General features: G+C 37.1%; 3 protein-coding genes across 3 annotated transcripts in view; 2 read left to right on the top strand and 1 right to left on the bottom strand.

The window, feature by feature from the left end:
* LOC111324087 (aprataxin and PNK-like factor) overlaps nt 1–2,416 on the top strand; it is a 12,498-nt gene extending 10,082 nt beyond the window's left edge. Inside the window, exons 8-9 of the mRNA XM_088763377.1 lie at nt 1,379–1,566; nt 1,887–2,416. Coding sequence (XP_088619503.1) covers nt 1,379–1,566; nt 1,887–2,155 — 457 coding nt within the window. The 3' untranslated portion in view covers nt 2,156–2,416. The remainder of the gene's footprint in view (nt 1–1,378; nt 1,567–1,886) is intronic.
* Nucleotides 2,417–3,142: 726 nt separating this feature from the next.
* Nucleotides 3,143–6,949, bottom strand: LOC148728588 (uncharacterized). Its single transcript, XM_088763378.1, has 3 exons — nt 6,774–6,949; nt 4,437–4,571; nt 3,143–3,718 (listed from the first exon to the last, which is right to left on the bottom strand). The coding sequence occupies exons 1-3, from the start codon at nt 6,894–6,896 to the stop codon at nt 3,626–3,628; spliced, it is 351 nt and encodes a 116-aa protein (XP_088619504.1). The 5' UTR covers nt 6,897–6,949; the 3' UTR covers nt 3,143–3,625.
* A 4,053-nt stretch (nt 6,950–11,002) lies between these two features.
* Nucleotides 11,003–15,004, top strand: LOC148728587 (optic atrophy 3 protein homolog). Its single transcript, XM_088724715.1, has 2 exons — nt 11,003–11,184; nt 14,269–15,004. Exons 1-2 carry the CDS (start codon nt 11,043–11,045, stop codon nt 14,586–14,588), a joined length of 462 nt encoding a protein of 153 aa, XP_088580841.1. The 5' UTR covers nt 11,003–11,042; the 3' UTR covers nt 14,589–15,004.
* The last annotated feature ends 1,539 nt before the right edge of the window (nt 15,005–16,543 follow it).

Genomic DNA, 16,543 nt, shown 5'->3' with positions numbered 1-16,543 from the left:
TAATACAAACAAGGTTGGCATATTGCTGAAAACATTGCATTTCTATAGTTGAACAGAGAGCATCTTAACTTGAGTTGCTTCCTTCGATCATGCAAAGAAGGAAACCCTCTGTTATCACAAATTTGAAAATTATTCATCTTGTTTTGCTGGAGACAAAAATAGAATGCTTGCATGAACTCCATTTTTGATTTTACAGCCTTATCAAGTGAATGATCACAAGTTTGACCTGTTATAGCAGACATTAAGTGCTGACTAGCTTAAGCTTGCTAAGTTGTCGGCCCAATTTATTGAAAACTGCACTGAAGTTTTCTAGTTCTCTAAACATTAGGTGATTTGGAAAGCAACTGATTTGACAAGGTTTGCAACATGGAAAGCCCCTCTATGAAAACACTGCAATTGTGGTTTTTAAATAAGTGATGTCATTGTGTTAGCTTGAAATATATTGTGCAGTCTGAAACTCATCTCAGTTCAGTAAATCATGCTAGTGAGTGTCACCACTGCGTTGGCCCAAATTGATTTAGTGTCTTTAATACTCTGACGGATCAATTCTACTTCCTTTTCATTTGTTCCTTTGATGATAGAAAGGAACTTGGTGATCTCCATTTCTTTGCCCATAATTTAGTCCGCAGATTATTATATTAATCTTTCTGCCATGATGTTATAAAAAAGTGAATACTGTTTAGAGCTTCCTTAAATTATTAAGAAATATACGGTGGCTGTGAATGGCATGTATAGATTTTTTGAAATTTTGCACAAAAATATACACATCATTTGATGTGCTGATTGCAGTTCAGTAAGAAAAACTGGGTTTAATCGACTTGTTCAGGAGTTTTAGGCAGATAAAGCAAAAAAATAAGGGTGACTATAAGAGACTGTTGTGGTGGCCATGCTGTGGGAAAGGTAGATAATTACATTTTGTTGAGCAATAATTAGGCATACAGGTAATTGGGCATGTTTTTACCACCCATCTCAAGAAATCTCACAAAATATAATATAGGAAGCTACAATCCTACAAATAATTTTTGTTTCAAAATAACAAAACCATTGTGAGCTCCCACGTGTCACAGACTCTGCCTGTCCATACTACACCTGTAACGGTTATGGATTGTGAAAGAACCCACAAACAGAGGCTGGATGTACATGTAGACCTTGGAGTGCTGGTGTGGCCAGCTTTACTTGTATCCATGCTATAGTGATGGACTGACATCATAGACAAATAGCTAGTGGCTTCTGAAGTTGCCTTTGCAGCCCAGAAGTTAGCTTCACCTAATTAATTTTGTAATTGTTACAATTTAACTAATTTGAAAAGAAAATGTTTGGAATGAGTTTACTATCTTAAGAATAATATACAATAATGATATTGCTTTTCTCTAAACAGGAAAAATCCTTTGCATTTCAAAGAGTATTTGCACCCTGACAAGGGTAGCAGCGATGATAATGATGATGACAATTATAAAGTGGCTGCAGATGATAATGATGATGACAGACCTGTTTGTCCTTATGGCTCCAGTTGTTACAGACAGAACCCCCAACACAAAAAAGATTTCAAACACACAGATACGTTAGGTAGGCTGGGAAGTGTCATGATGCCATGCCATTTTGGTGAGGTGTAGTTTCATAGCAGCTACATGAATGTCTATTCATCTAAAAAAAAACTACTTAAAAGAACTTTTATTTAAATATGATTGCAATCAATTCTAGCAGAGATATGATAAGGCTTAGTTGAAAATTGATTGAGGATGAATTTTTATTTTGCCAATAGTTTCAGTCATTACATGCAGGCTGAAGTGATTGTTCCTACAGTCTGAAGGACATAAGGTTTGATTGAGTTTGGATTCCTTACTTTAATACTGTGTTCAATTTTCATTTTTTCCCCATGATGAAAGAACATCCCAAACATAAAACAAGAAAGAAAAGGAGCATTCTTGATGGCACAAGTGATGATGATGATGATGGTCCCAATACATATGATTACAATGACAGCTTCTTAGCTGATGATACCAGTGTTGTTGAGGAGGCTAGTAGTAGCTACTCAGGGTCTGATGACTCTGACTGGCAGCCAGTACATGATGATGATGATGATGAGGATGTCAATGAGTTGCTACATGAGGCTAAAGGATTTCTACGCAGTAAGAAAATGACAAAACCAGTATGATAAACTTATACAGTATATAATTGTTAGATAACCTAAATTGTAAGTATTTATTAAATAAGTACATATACCTGCCCAGTAACTTAAGCAAGTAGAAAACATTTGTTGTAATTTGAGATCATCTTTTGTACACTTGTATTTGAAGTTCAGGAAAAGATACAGAGAAAGGTGCTTTTTGTGTTATTCTTTATTCAGAAGTTAAGTGGAAGTGATTTACTTGTATATGTGTACAAAGTAATGTAAATGAACTCAATCTGAACAGTCTGAGTCTGAGACACTTCAATGATGTTTTTTTAATGAGTTTACTATAACAGCATATAGGTCATTGTACAAGAAGATGAGCACACAATAATGCAAATTTTAAACCCAAGCTAGGCTTTAATGTAGGGTTACAAATTTTGCTTCACTTATTCTACCACCAGAGTGTTAGCCCCAAAATTGCTGGCAAAGTCCTAAATTTGAACTAAAATTTGTAAATTATACAAGAAATCAGAGGTCATGCATTTTACATCATCCAATAACCTTGTCCACTGCAAAGTAATACCCTAGTTATGACAAGAGAGGTATAAAGCATATCTCTCAAAACTTGCTTTTTTTACATCATAACATGTAAACAACTACGTGAAGGAGAAACAAGAGAAACTGAAGTGCTTTTGAAGAGATCTCTAAGAAGAGCAAATTCAACTACAAATTAGTGTAAACACTCCAATAAGCCCCACTTTACTTTACAAATACTCTAAAATATGACCCAAATGTAGGCACAAGAAAATGCTGCAGGGGAAGAAGGAACACTGCATGTTGTTCTACTACGTAAGATAATGGCAAAAATAGTCTTACCTTCAAGTTGGTCTTTTGGCAGAGGCACAGCATTACACTTTTTGACATGTGGACATTTCTTTACAGTCATGGCATTAAATTAATTTGCATATGCATCAAAGTGTCACTATAAGATTATGTCGTCATAAAATTATGACAATGTAAGGCCATGGCTTGTTCTAGTACCAATCAGTTTATTAAATGCATATCTTGTGTACATAAAATAATTTTCCATCAAAAGTATTCAACAGATATATTGCAAAATGAAGAAACAATCAAAACTTCCTCAGCTAGTAGGTGTAACCTGCCTGTACTCAGTCTGGACCCCTCTGTCTGATGTCTAGATTCATATTTATTACATAATATAACTGATGAATAGTTACAACCTGAAGCTACTAGCTGCATACAAAAGAATGAACCACAGAACATGCAACATTTCTCAATAAGGGAATTTATAGCAGTTAAACCCTGCTGTAAGCTACAAGCAGTTGATAATTGAAAATGCTGTTGAATCTTTCTGAGTAAGGTTACAAATTAAAGTTTGAAGCTCTCTAACCTTAAAGCCAAGTTTCTTCCCATGTGTACAACAAGAGAAAGTCACTATGATCTGTTAACAACCTCATGGTTGTTTTGTTTTGTTTTTTTTTCCTTATATAATTACCCATGCCTCTTGCTATCCTGCTCTTGTAATTGTTTCACCACACATCCCTTGAATGATGTCAGCCGCACATCTATCTCACCTTGCTCAAGCTTAGGAAAAAAAAAGACAATTAACCTTTTGAATGGCTATGACAAAATATGTGCATAAAAGAAATTGGTTTTCCCCTCTTTCAACAAAAAGGAACAAGAAAGAAAAGTTGCTAAATGATGTAACATTAATTACAAAATTTCTGCAGCAACCACTATACTGTGTACAGTTAGAAATTAATTGGAGCCCAGGAATAAGCAAACTGTGACTAGGGCCAGTGCTCTCAGCAAATAATTTATTTAAGACATCTCGAAGGCAAATCTTCCATATATAAATTAATTTAAAAAGCTGAATTATACAGGCAGTTTGACTCCTATTTACTATACTTATGATCTATCAGAGGACTGCTGCATGCATTGAGATGATGTCAATTAAAGCATTTTGGTTTTTTATCATTAGAAAAAAAATTGATTTTATGTTGGCATGGGTCTGTATAAGTAATAGGTCAATAGCACTAGTGACTACATTTGACATCATCTGCAAAATTCTACTGAACACATGCACATTTTCTTATGCTGTTACTTTAAAGCCTTAAAAGATAGCATCACTCTAATTTGTTTGGTATTGAGTTCCATAATTTGGCACAATATTCCTGCACAATTTTAAGATATCCAGGAAAAATTCAGTACGATGACACTCATGCACAAATCCATGTAAAGCAGCCCTACTTCCATTACATTTAACAGTGGTAACACTATCATATTGAACAAAGATACTCACTTCATCCCAGGCATACAACTCATTGTAGCAGAGTTGTGATATACACTGCCGTGTACATTTAGTAAGTTCCAACCCAACAAACCCTTGACAGGTTTTAGTTTCACAATCTTTTTCCAAGGGAAAATACCTCTTAGCCTGAAAAAGAGGACCGATAGAAGAATCCTTGTGAGACACATGGCATTTTATTGTTCATATAATTAGTCATTAATGTCTAGATTACATGTGGGATTAAAAAGATAGAACTTCCAGAGTTCTCTGGAACTTCAAGGAATTACCATAACTGCATGATTAGTAAGACAGTTACCTACCTGTCATTTGAAACATTTCAATCAATCAATCAATCAATAAATACTTTATTTACCCATGTAGTGTCAAGGAGCTCATAGAGCTCATTCAAAATACGTACATGCCTCTAAGAATAAGAATCTGAAAAACCTAATACATACTGTCAAGAGCTAATTGATTAGAAATTGAAATAACTAACAATTAACATTGAAATTTAAGTTTGTACAATAAAATTCAGTCACTTAAATACAGGTATAAAATGGTGAAGCAATAGCTTAAATAATTTAAAATTAAGATTAAAAATTAAGTTTGTACAATGAAATTCAGAGTCACTTAAATACAAGTATAAAATGGAGAAGCAGCTAAAATTTCAATGTTCTCAACAGCTTCTTAAAAAGGTTGATATTATTGGCCAGTTTCACACTTGTAGGTAATCCATTCCACAGCTGCGCACACATATAAGTGAAAGATTTTTTCATAAAATTTAAATTAAATTTAGGTGCGTACAAATTAATGCTGGTTCCTCTCAGATTATACATAGTTTCCCTAAAACTAAAAAAGTCTGTGATATATTTGGGACCATCGTTATGCAAAAATTTATATAACAGAATGAGGGATTGTTGTTTCCCTCTCTGGTCTAACGTTTCCATATTCAAGATTCGCAATAATTCATCATAAAGGGTACATTTGCCATAACCTAGCAGTGATCTAAGAATATAATAGTTTGCATCTTCTAGCTGAATCGCTGGCACTTTTCCCAATCCAAGAAAGAGGGGGCAACAGTATTCAAAATGAGGAAGAATGAAAGTTTTATAGAGCCTTAACATAACATTGCCAGGGACAAAACACCTTATTCTCCTAAGTGCGCCACTTTTAGCGTATACCTTTTGAAGCTGCTTAGTATTGTGATCCTTGAAAGATAGCATGCTATCAAGTTCAACGCCAAGTATTTTGATAGATGGCAGTGTCTCAATGACAGAGCTATGTATGGCCAGGTCATAATTGTACTTACAGGGACCAATGGGTACTGCTTGCATCTTTGTGTTGTTGATCACCAGATGATTCTCTTGAAACCATGATGATAACTGCTCAAGACCATTATTCACAACAAATTTGAGAACCATGGGAGACGTCTGAGGCATACATAGTTGTGTCGTCCGCATATAACCTCAGAGATCTGGTATGGCATAGTTCAAGTCATTTATATAAATGTTAAACAGCAGCGGTCCAAGGAGGGACCCTTGGGGGACGCCCACCATTACTTCTGAATAGCTGGAGTAAACACCGGATAACTTAACTCGCTGTCTTCACCCCAACAAATAGGAAGAAATCAAGTTTAATGCAGACAGAGAGAAGCCATATGTTTTTAATTTAGCCAATAGGAGGTTATGGTTAATAGAATCATATGCTTTGGACAGGTCCTCTGCCACGGCTATAACTGCCTCCTTTTTGTCTAGGCTTCGCCTCCAGTCCTCAGTCATCTTGAAGAGAGCGGTGCAACGAGAGTGTTTCTTCAAGAACCCAGATAGATTCGGAGAAAGATGTTCATGGAAAGCGCCGTACAGCTGGTCAAACATAACCTTCTCGTACACTTTAGAAATGGCGGTAAGAATGGAAATAGGACAATAATTTTCTTTGCGTGTATCCTCATCCTTTTTAAAGACGGGTGTCAAGTTCCCACTCTTCCATTCGGTTGGCCACGATTGGTTCATAATCAGGTAGTTGATCAGCTGTGTTATCTCCTCCGTTAGAATGGGAGCAGCGAGCCTTAAGAGACGCGGAGAAATTCTATCTACGCCAACAGCCTTTCGGGGATTTAGATTGTCTAAGACTTGACGAACATAGCTGCAACTCACATGCTGGAAGACAAACTGATCTAGCAATCGCAATTTATTTCCTAAGTAAACTTCTGCAGTGGAACATAATCAAACAAACCGAAAATGGGGTCATCAAACTGAAGTTTTCTTTCAATTTTGTGAGTACAAAGAAATTTTGGATTAGTTTCAAGTTTCTAACCTCGTGAATTTCTTCGCAAATTTAAGCAATACTCACTTGTCTCTGCTTTTTCCTGAAAGTGTAATGCTTGTATCGAAAATCTTTTGAATCAGAGAACGTTATTAATAATGCAATACAAAGTAACAAAACCAAAACACTTTGAAGCTTTCCAGCAACCATTTTCAGCGATCCTCCATGTTTGTCTTACCGCGGCAGGAACCTGGGATTCAGTCGGTTTTTTGGTCTTGACTAGTTCCCAGTGATTTTACCTTGACGGTCACCTCTACACCCGATTCGCTCGAAATTAACCGCAATCGCGAGTCCAGGGTAGTTTTGGCTCTTTGTCAGCGGTAAGGTCGCCAAACTATTGGCGATGTCACGAGATGTCTAGCCTTCGTGTAGCGGTACGTACCCTCCTGACAAGAAGAATCGGGAGGGAGGGAAATATTCCGCACACAAATGCACAAAAGGTAAACAAGTCAGACAGTTGAGATTACTTACAGACTCGGAAATAATCGAAAAATACAAGGTCTCCCGTCATTTTCCGAAACACGATGTCCCAACCAGTAAAAGAAATCCTTCCTTAGGTCCTATGCTTAGGCGTCTCAAATCGATCGGCTGAACTGTTTACATGCAAACAATTCATTCGAAACTGCTGACCGATTGCTCTTTCCAAAGATGCTTCACAACAAATGAAAACTTTTTTCAACCACAATCTCAATGGCGAGAATTAACTTTGGACAGGAGCCCATTAGACAATGAGCTCCTGCTTTGGATAACAATTAGTTTCTGACGTCCACAAGCAATAATCTTTTGTCCACGACAAATAATAGAGGATGCCATGCATGTTATTTGCCCCAGTCTCTTATTTTAATTCACCTTAAGCGTTCTGGGTATTCCCAGAGAGGATTTGGTTGTAGTTTTAAAAGTTTTCACAACTTCGCCTGTTCCTGTTCGCCTGTTCCTGTTCGTAAGTCCGGCCAAGCCTCTACGGTCATCGGTCCCCGTAACTTTGGCTTATAAATACAGGCGTTTAGTTATACTTGCAAAACTCCCTGAAGTCTACGACAGTTAGACGAAACGCGTCGGAAAATAAAAACAGTTTTACAAAGTACTGTTCGCAGAAGTGCTGCTCACTGGTTTGAAAAGAAAAAAAAAAAAAGGAATTATTTATTTTTTGGAGGGGAGGGGGGGTGGGGGATACACATATCACTGGCCGCCATATTGGAGGGGGTACACACATATCACCAGTGATATGTGTGTGGGGATACACATATCACAGGGGTACACATATCACTGCAACACCGATCTAGAAAAAAAAGGTACACACAAAGAATATAAAAAATTGGCATATAAGACACAGCCATATAATAAACATCTTATTAACCGAGCTAGGTCGGTCTGGTCTGTATGGGAGAATCTTGACCTCGGTCGCTAGTGCAGACCTCACTGCGTTCGGCCTGTACTGGCGACTTCGGTCAAGATTCTCCCATACAGACCTCCCGCTCGGTTGATAAGAACTAAGTATAATTTCAGAGCTGAGCAAAGAGTTTCCAGGAATCTGATTAGTTGAGCGCCGCGGTTCCTTATATGACGCTATATAAACCGCGTGGAGTGGTTTATATAAAAAGTTAAAATAAATTGTCAATAAATGTACTAAAATGTTATGATTTTAGAAATTTCTCTGTTCTTTAGCTCTGAAATTATACTAAAACAATTATTCGCCTCAGGTTCAGCGAATATTGTCGAATAGTCCCGGTTCCCCTCGACTTCGTCTCGGGGATTATTCGACGATATTCACCTCGCCTTCGGCGAATAATTGTTAAATAGAATGCGGTTTTTTTTCTTCCAATCAAAAGGCGTTGTGAACGTGTCTTCTGCATGTCTCTTCCCAACTAGGGGAGGGATGTAATGCAAAATTGTGAGAAGATCGTTAAAGGGAAAGTATGGTCTAGAAAACGTTTATCTCAATTAGAAGACTTTTTCCTCAGGAATAAAGGCTGACAGTTTCGAAAGAAACTGTTTGGGGCTGCGTCGGTGGGAGTAACGAAATAATTTGGATATATCAACAAAGTTGAAATGGTAAATTGGCCACCATAACGATTACAAAATCTGACGTTTCGAGCGTTAGCCGCGAGTGGAATGTTTGTTTTATTAAAAACATTGAATTAAATTATTTAATTTTATTATATTTTTTTAGCTCCTTTTAATTTTAAGGTGATGCGTACGCTTACGATATTTGTAGAATATGGTATATTGGCTCATATACCATAATGGCTGAGCCAATAAAGAGTCTTGAATTGCATTATCCAGTGATCCAGTTTTTAATAATACAAATTATCCTTCGTCAGGCAGGCGGCCATATTTCACTATATCATGTCGATTCGACACGATAAAAATAATATGAAAATATTTATGTCTTGCAACCAACCACTTGACGTCATTATGCAGTGCTTATGCTTTCAAAAGTAATCGAAAGTTTCATTTTAGCTTCAATCATATCGAGGTAATTTCTAATGTAAACACTGTATGACAGGGGCCATTTTCCGGCGCGCGTCGAATATAACAAAGCTCCAGCTACTTCTCACAAGTCGCGACATTTCAAACATTTTAGAACAAAAAATACTGCGTTGAAGCTAATTCTAAGCAATAAAGATGAATAAAAATTTTGCAAATTAAAGGTAAATGCTGAAACAAACAAAATTTAATTCGTAACAATTAACTTCTGCCTTTTGTCAGCGTTAATTTTGGCAACTAAGTGTTTGTAATCAATTTTGTCAGTGTTTACGCATACGAAGAATGATTTTCAAGTCTATCATTTCTAACTTGTTGCATACCAACTGGGGCTGTTCTTAGTTCCAAATGGCTCGTGTTCCGTTATACACCGAAGCTGGGTTCCTGTAACTGCAAAAATAGTTCGTCTCATTCCGAGGTAGCAGTGTAAAATGAATCCGTAGCGGGCACTGCGGTCTTCTTTAGCAAAGTAACTATCACTCCAGAGCTAGGATTTGTTTGAGGAAAAAACCTTTGCCCTTCAAATTGAGTCGGTGACCTAGTGCATTTAATTCTAAGGAGGATGCATTCTCGTTTTCCATAGGTTTCTCTTGACAGTTACCGCAAGAGAACCACTTGCGATTTCCAAGACGTGAACGACTGAGCGGTCGACGTTTCTTCTTGAAATTCATTTTCTTGACTTTCTCTCTGTCTTTCTCCCCAACAGAAGTAGCTCCTTCCCCTGAAGACGAGCCATGTTTTGTTTGAAACATAAATAGATGTACCACATCCTCTCGCTAGATTAAAATCCATGTTTGACTATTGCTACGTCATAACAAAGATGGCGGATTTCAATTTGAAAATGACGATTTTTGGAACGTAATTGTTCGCAACTAAAACGCTTTTAGCTCAAATGAATAGCCAGTTAGGACAATTCAAGCAAGGAACTTTTGATCTAAGTAAACTTTTCCTAGATCGTCCTTTCCCTTTAAGATTTCCACGCTCGGAGTTTGAGAATTTCACGGGATATCCCTGTTTCATGGGCTATCCTTGATGCCTTTTGGGACACTTCGGATCGTTGAAAGATTAAGATTCTGGTTGCGTTTTTTGAATGCGAAGTGGCGAAATTTTCTTCGATACGTTGGAAAGCTTTGGAAGACGAGAATTTGACATTGCCTCGTGGCTTCCTCTACCACTCTGTCACACGCTCTGTCACAGGCTCTTTCACATTGGATTATTATACGGTTTGTATAGTGGTTTAGTTGGACTTGCTTTTGAGCCCCGTAAATTTAAAGTTGTGTGAAATAATCAAAGAAATAAAGTCTTACCCTCATAATGAGTAATCTGTGCCGTTCTTGTCGCGATTTGAGGCCGTCAGGACGTTGAGCTGAAACACAGCAAAACGGCCTCAAATCGTGACAAGAACGGCACAGACTACTCATTATGAGGGTAAGACTTTATTTTTTTGAGTTTTTCACACAACTCTAAATTTACGGAGCTCAAAAGCAAGTCCAACTAAACCACTCTACAAACTCTATAATAATCCACCGTGAAAGAGCCTGTGACAGAGCCTGTGAGCCTGGGCCACCTATGATTTAAGATGGTAAGCCTGTGATAACGGCTACGTAAATGCCACAGGAACCCCAAACCATAGAAACCCGAAACCACAGATATTTAAGATGGTAAGCCTGTGCCCTGTGTGACCCGGCTCCAGTGTGACCCGGGACTGGGTTTTTTGCGGCCGGAGTCGCCTGAGTCTGAGTACTACTAGGAGGACAAGTTCATTTCGGCATACATTACGTAGTAACCAACACAGGGGAATGTATTTTCGCTATGGTTGTCGGTGCATTTCCGTTGTTTAAGTTGGCAAGTTTAGCCGTGAAACAAATTTCCAAACCTATAGCTAGCAGTTTAAAGACCACAGCGAAACAGAGCGATTTCTTTAGGAAATATGTGTGTATTTGGCCTGGGCAAGGTGAGAAACATTTAAATGGCGCTGATCTCGATCCTCATGATAAACTGCCCAGCGAAACTCCTGACTCTGACGTCCTTGACCTAGTTAAATGGAAATCATTAGGCTATATTTACAAACGTAGACTCGCTTCTATAATGTATCAAGTACATTATAATAGTTTACCTGATCAACTTACTGCCCTTTTCACAAAACGCAACATTGATAGTAATTATAATCTAAGGCGTATTAATGACTTTCCGCATGTACGGTGTAACAGTGACCTTGGTAGAAATAGTGCAAGGTACAGAGGGCCCATTGTATGGAATTTGCTGCCTAAAGCCATCAAGGATGCTTCCTCTCTACAGCTTTTTAAACAAAAACGTAGACAGGCCTCAAGGACATTAGATCGCATTCAATTCGAAAAGGAGGCCTGTGTGATAACATCAAAGCAAACGGATTTTTTATACTTTTAAGCCCTTGAAATTTCTTTACTTTTTCCTTAGAATTGTCCATATATTTAAGTAGTTCCTTTTTAGTTCCTGGCAGGTCCACACCAGCCTTTGGGTTGCCACAAACCGACCTGCCTTAACAAAAATTATATGTATGTATATATGTATGTATGTATGCTATCTCTCAAGATCCGTGCTCAGCTCATCGTATTTTTCTTCCCTAATACTTCTCAGTTTCGTTTGGTTCTTAAACATTATCCAATATTTAAATTTTACTTCCAGAGTTAAGTTATGTGGTCGCGAAAACAAAACATAGATACAAGCTTCTGGCATGTAATATATGTCTTATTGAATCACAATAATAATTTCTGTCGATTGACACTGATCATCGATCAAACAAAGCTCGACCAAAATTGTTTAATTATCAGTATTGGCCATACATGTAGCTGTAGCCTTGGGAATGTAAAGTCATGAATTTTCGACCCACTTTTGACTCATATCCAAGGCAGACAATTTTCGATGTCTGCAAGGCATCGTCTCAACACATACATGAGCGGTTAGGAGAATTTGAGACGGTTAATTGCAAACACTAGCAGGCTTTGCATATCTTTTTAGAATTCCAGTCCCTCAAGTGTTTCAATGAGGCTATGTAAACGTGGGAAAAATCTGTATATTTTTTGTGTTCTTTTTCTTAAAAATATGGGTTAATCTAAAACATCACATACAGAGCACTTTATTTAATTTGCTGGCAAAGAGTTAGATCTTCAACCACATAGCCTTTCATTGTGATGCTACAGAGAGCACCTCCCTGAGGGGGGGCTGAGGGCATGCCTCTCCTGGAAAATTGGGAAAAAGTGAAGTAGCTAAGATGTTCAGTTCTTTATTCTGAGCAGGAATTTCAACTGTAGGAAAGTGTTTGAAACAACAAATTATCTAAACTGACAAGGAGTATAAAAAAGGAATGCCATACAAATTATCTTATTCAGGTCCATTTTGGCCAATGTCCTGGAGAACAAATATTACTCTTCTGTAAAACATTTGTTTCACCAGAATGATTAATAATCATTGCCTAGCTTTTCCTGTTTTTCTTGTGGTATATGGGTTTCATTTATTCAAAATTTTTTAAGTATCTCAAAGCTATTGAGGCATTGTTACATAATTTGTGGAATAAATAAAGCATGGTATGCACTGTGGGGTAGCATGAACAAGAAATTAAAAATTTAACAAGTCCAATTTTTGCAGTTAGAGAATCAGTTGTGGGTTTTGATATTTTCTTAACAGACAGTAACAGCCTTTGAAACATTCTATAAACCACACTACAATTCTGTATTGATCAAAGCAAGAGGTCCAAGAGCGCTTGGCAAAAATTTAGAATGCAGGAATTTTAGTCTATGGCAAAATCAAACCAGGAAAAATAAGCCATTTTCAACTGAAGACTAAAAAGTAAACAACTTGTTATTTGACAAAGAGGAGAACAATTTAAGTTGATTTGAACTTTACTTGTGACTTGAACTTGACAGGCTTGAAGTTGACTCCTGACATAGTGTAACTCACAAGGAGTAAACTTTATTGAGAAGGATATTAATTAATTTTATAGGTACTAAATGAAAGCAGTAGTTTGCTCAGAATCTACCATGTAAATCAGAAATATTTAATGCAGGAGAAATATAGTTTTAGGGTGAGAAGTTATACTGCAGTTATAGAAATGTATTTGTGCATGATCCTCGCAGTAAAGAGCACTATTTAAGCAATAGTGAAAATCAGACCTGAAAAAATTCAGGCCTGTACGGGATTCAAACCGCTGACCTCTGTGATACTAGTGCAGTGCTCTACCAATTGATCTAACAAGCCAACTGGGAGCAGGTTGGTTTGTTAGCTCAATTGGTAGAGTGCTGCACTAGTATTGCAGAGATCAGTGGTTAGAATCCCGCACAGGCCTGAATTTTTTCAGGTCTAATTTTCACTATTGCTTAAATAGTGCTCTTTACTGCAAGGATCTTGCTCAAATAAATTATGTGATAGTAATTTTGAGCTCATTGAATTGTTAATGAGAGTGTGGGTAATATCTGTTATCATATAAAAGGTGATCCATTTCCTGTGACTTTAAACCAACTTCCTGGACTGTTTCTTTGATACCTTAAACCTGACAACCTTATGTGGTAGAAGAAATGTAATGCAGTTGCATCTCATGGTATGAAAGGAAGACAGACATAACCTGAGCAACATGTGGAACCTCTAGTTCAGGGAACAAACTTCAAATAAACTATTGTTGCCTAGTCACCAAGTATTACAAATGTTAATGCTGTAGAAAAAGGAAAAAAACAGGACCCAGCAGTGGACAATTATTTTCATGAAACATGACAAATTCAACAAAAATAAAATAAAAAACTTCACAATAGCAATAACAAAATTGGGACTCTTTTTTTCTTTTCTCACTGTGACTTTAAACTTGAGCTCCCAAAATGCATATATAAATACACCCAAAAACAAAATATCTTGACAATGGCTATGTTTTGTCCCATTTTCACCTTCCTTATCATATGGTAAGTGGTGACAGATACTGTCTTGTAGCACAAGAGAAACTATCCGCAAATGTACCAATCGTATTACAATAATTCTGAATTAGCTGACAAGCTAGCCAATATTTAATCCCCAGGCTATCACTGGTTGGAGACAAAGGTCAAAATGAAGTTAATGGGACTGGCTGGTCCGGAGAAAGTACCACCGCTGAGTGAACAAAAAGCAGTAGATGTTGGTGCTGAGCTCTTGGGTGAATCACTGGTGTTTGGTGTAGCAGCAGCTTTGCTTTTTCTAGAATATAGACGAGGACAGAAGAAAGAAGAGGCCAAAGAAGAGAAACAAAATGAAAAGTTGGTTGAACTTCATAGTCAGGTCAAAGAACTTGAGCTTTTGGTAGAGACTAATGCAGCTCAAGTGCGCGAGCTAACAAGACTGCTCTATAACAAAGATAGTTAACTAGTACCAAAAATATGACGTTGTAATTAATGAATTCTCATCTACAGTTTAGTTAGATGTATTTGTGAATTACTGATACTACCCCAAAAATCTTTTAAAAACCAAGTGAGGAATGCTCTGAGTATCCTTGACGTGAAAAACACTACAGAATAAGAATATTTTTGTTTCTTACTTCCCCACAATCAAATAATAAACTAATATCTGTATTGCTATCTTTATAGATAAAATGAGCTTCAAAAACTATCATTTATTTTCCTTTAACGTTTGAATGCCTTTTTTGTGTGCTGTTTTGTGTGGGACTTAGTGGTGGCATTTGCACTGAATTATTTTTTAAGAAATGTTGAAAAGAGAATCAATCAAGAAGACTTTCTTTTTAACTAACTAAATTTTAACTAATTAAAATTTAACTAAAGGTTTGAATGTCCATGTACACTGTGTAGTTAGCTTATAAATATTTTGAGGGAAGCTTCAGTCAAGATTGATGTAGCTCAACCTTTTAACAAGGTGTGGGAAAATGTTGAGATAGAAGAAGTTTTTTTCCTTCCTTTTGTTAGAGTTCAGTAGACGTGGAATTGTATGCCCCCTTTTGTGCTTCTACCTGTCCCCACCAACCATATTTTTATGGCTGGATTTGCCATAAAAGAGAAAAAAAAATACAAATCATTTAAGTCCCACCCCCCCCCCCCCCCACCCCATCAAAGTCACTAAAACATATGGAAAGAAAGCCAGAAATGAATAATGATAATTACAAGCAAAAAATAACAACAACAATGATGATGTGAATAATAATCAAATGAGAGGAAAGCATATCTGCTTCTGAGGACCATACATGGCTCATCAAAATGATGGTTGTATACTGATTACTCATTTGGATGGTTGTGTTTAAAAATTTCCTGAGATAAAGTAGGAATACTAAGATAGTGGTTTTGGCAAAGCAAGGAATAGAGATGTCTACAACTATCAGATTCAACATGGGTTTACTCCAAGGTCACGTACGTTCTATTTCAATGTCTCTTTACTTTGTATCTGAACCCGATTGCTTGGTTTGTGAACACAACAGAGGGGTACATTTTATCCAAGCCTCTATTGATTAAGATGATGCACCTACTCAAATTTTACCACCATAATGTATTTGCTGCATCTGATTCTAAGTTAATTATGATTTTGCGATGGATCTGTTCAGCTATCCAAGATATGGGTGTATAATGGAACCCCAAGACATGCAGTGTCATCCATGTCAGGAGGAGCAAACAAGTCCAAGCCATGCACAACCTTAAGCTTCATGAATCATTGGTTGTCAAGAACCCAGAGCCCAAGTCCAGTAATAAGTGCACTGGTATAAAAGAGTCTGTTATGCAAGATGAGAAGTAAGCCCTTGCAGATGCAACTGAGGTGTACCTGAAGGGACTTTTGGTGATATAAACAAGTTCCTGTTGGATTTTAACCACATGGCCACTACCAACTAGTTCTCCTTATTTGTGATTATGTTCATATATTCAAGATTTTTCGATAGACCTATGTTAAAATTCCTGTTTCAACAGATAGGTCTCATAGTAACGCCTTATCTTGTAAGTATTCTATGCATCCGGAAGTTACTACTGCATATAACAATTTCAATAATGTTAAGGAGAAATATAATAATGATCATAATGATGATAAAGATAAATTGCAGAACTATAACTATTCTATTGTTAATACTTAATTGATTCTCTAATTTAAAAATGAAGAAATGACCTAAAAACTATGCAGGCAGCTTTCCACTGTAACATACTCCTGACGCCGTGACGCGTGAGAGTGGGCTACTAAGTTACCTAACCTACCTCCACAAATATGAATTAGAACGGGAAACTATTCAGATTGAATATGAATTTTCTGCAGTCTGCCTGTTGCGTGACTTTTGTCACGCTAACCTAATTCGTCGATTTTATGAGATAACGACCGGCTGTGTGCGACTG

This window comes from Stylophora pistillata, chromosome 6 (assembly GCF_964205215.1).
Source record: "Stylophora pistillata chromosome 6, jaStyPist1.2, whole genome shotgun sequence".
Classification (NCBI taxonomy): domain Eukaryota; kingdom Metazoa; phylum Cnidaria; class Anthozoa; order Scleractinia; family Pocilloporidae; genus Stylophora; species Stylophora pistillata.
The sequence above is the reverse complement of the archived record's forward strand: the minus strand, read 5'-3'. Positions and strand labels throughout refer to the sequence as shown.

What these genes read in the sequence shown, in the direction of transcription:
- LOC148728588 (XM_088763378.1), bottom strand. Translation starts at nt 6,896, where the DNA reads ATGGTTGCTGGAAAGCTTCAAAGTGTTTTGGTTTTGTTACTTTGTATT. An exon ending in TCAGGAAAAAGCAGAGACAA is followed by an intron (nt 4,572 to 6,773) that starts GTGAGTATTGCT and finishes CCTCTTTTTCAG; the next exon opens with GCTAAGAGGTATTTTCCCTT. An exon ending in AGTTGTATGCCTGGGATGAA is followed by an intron (nt 3,719 to 4,436) that starts GTGAGTATCTTT and finishes TTTTTTCCTAAG; the next exon opens with CTTGAGCAAGGTGAGATAGA.
- LOC148728587 (XM_088724715.1), top strand. Translation starts at nt 11,043, where the DNA reads ATGGTTGTCGGTGCATTTCCGTTGTTTAAGTTGGCAAGTTTAGCCGTG. An exon ending in GTGTATTTGGCCTGGGCAAG is followed by an intron (nt 11,185 to 14,268) that starts GTGAGAAACATT and finishes TTTAATCCCCAG; the next exon opens with GCTATCACTGGTTGGAGACA.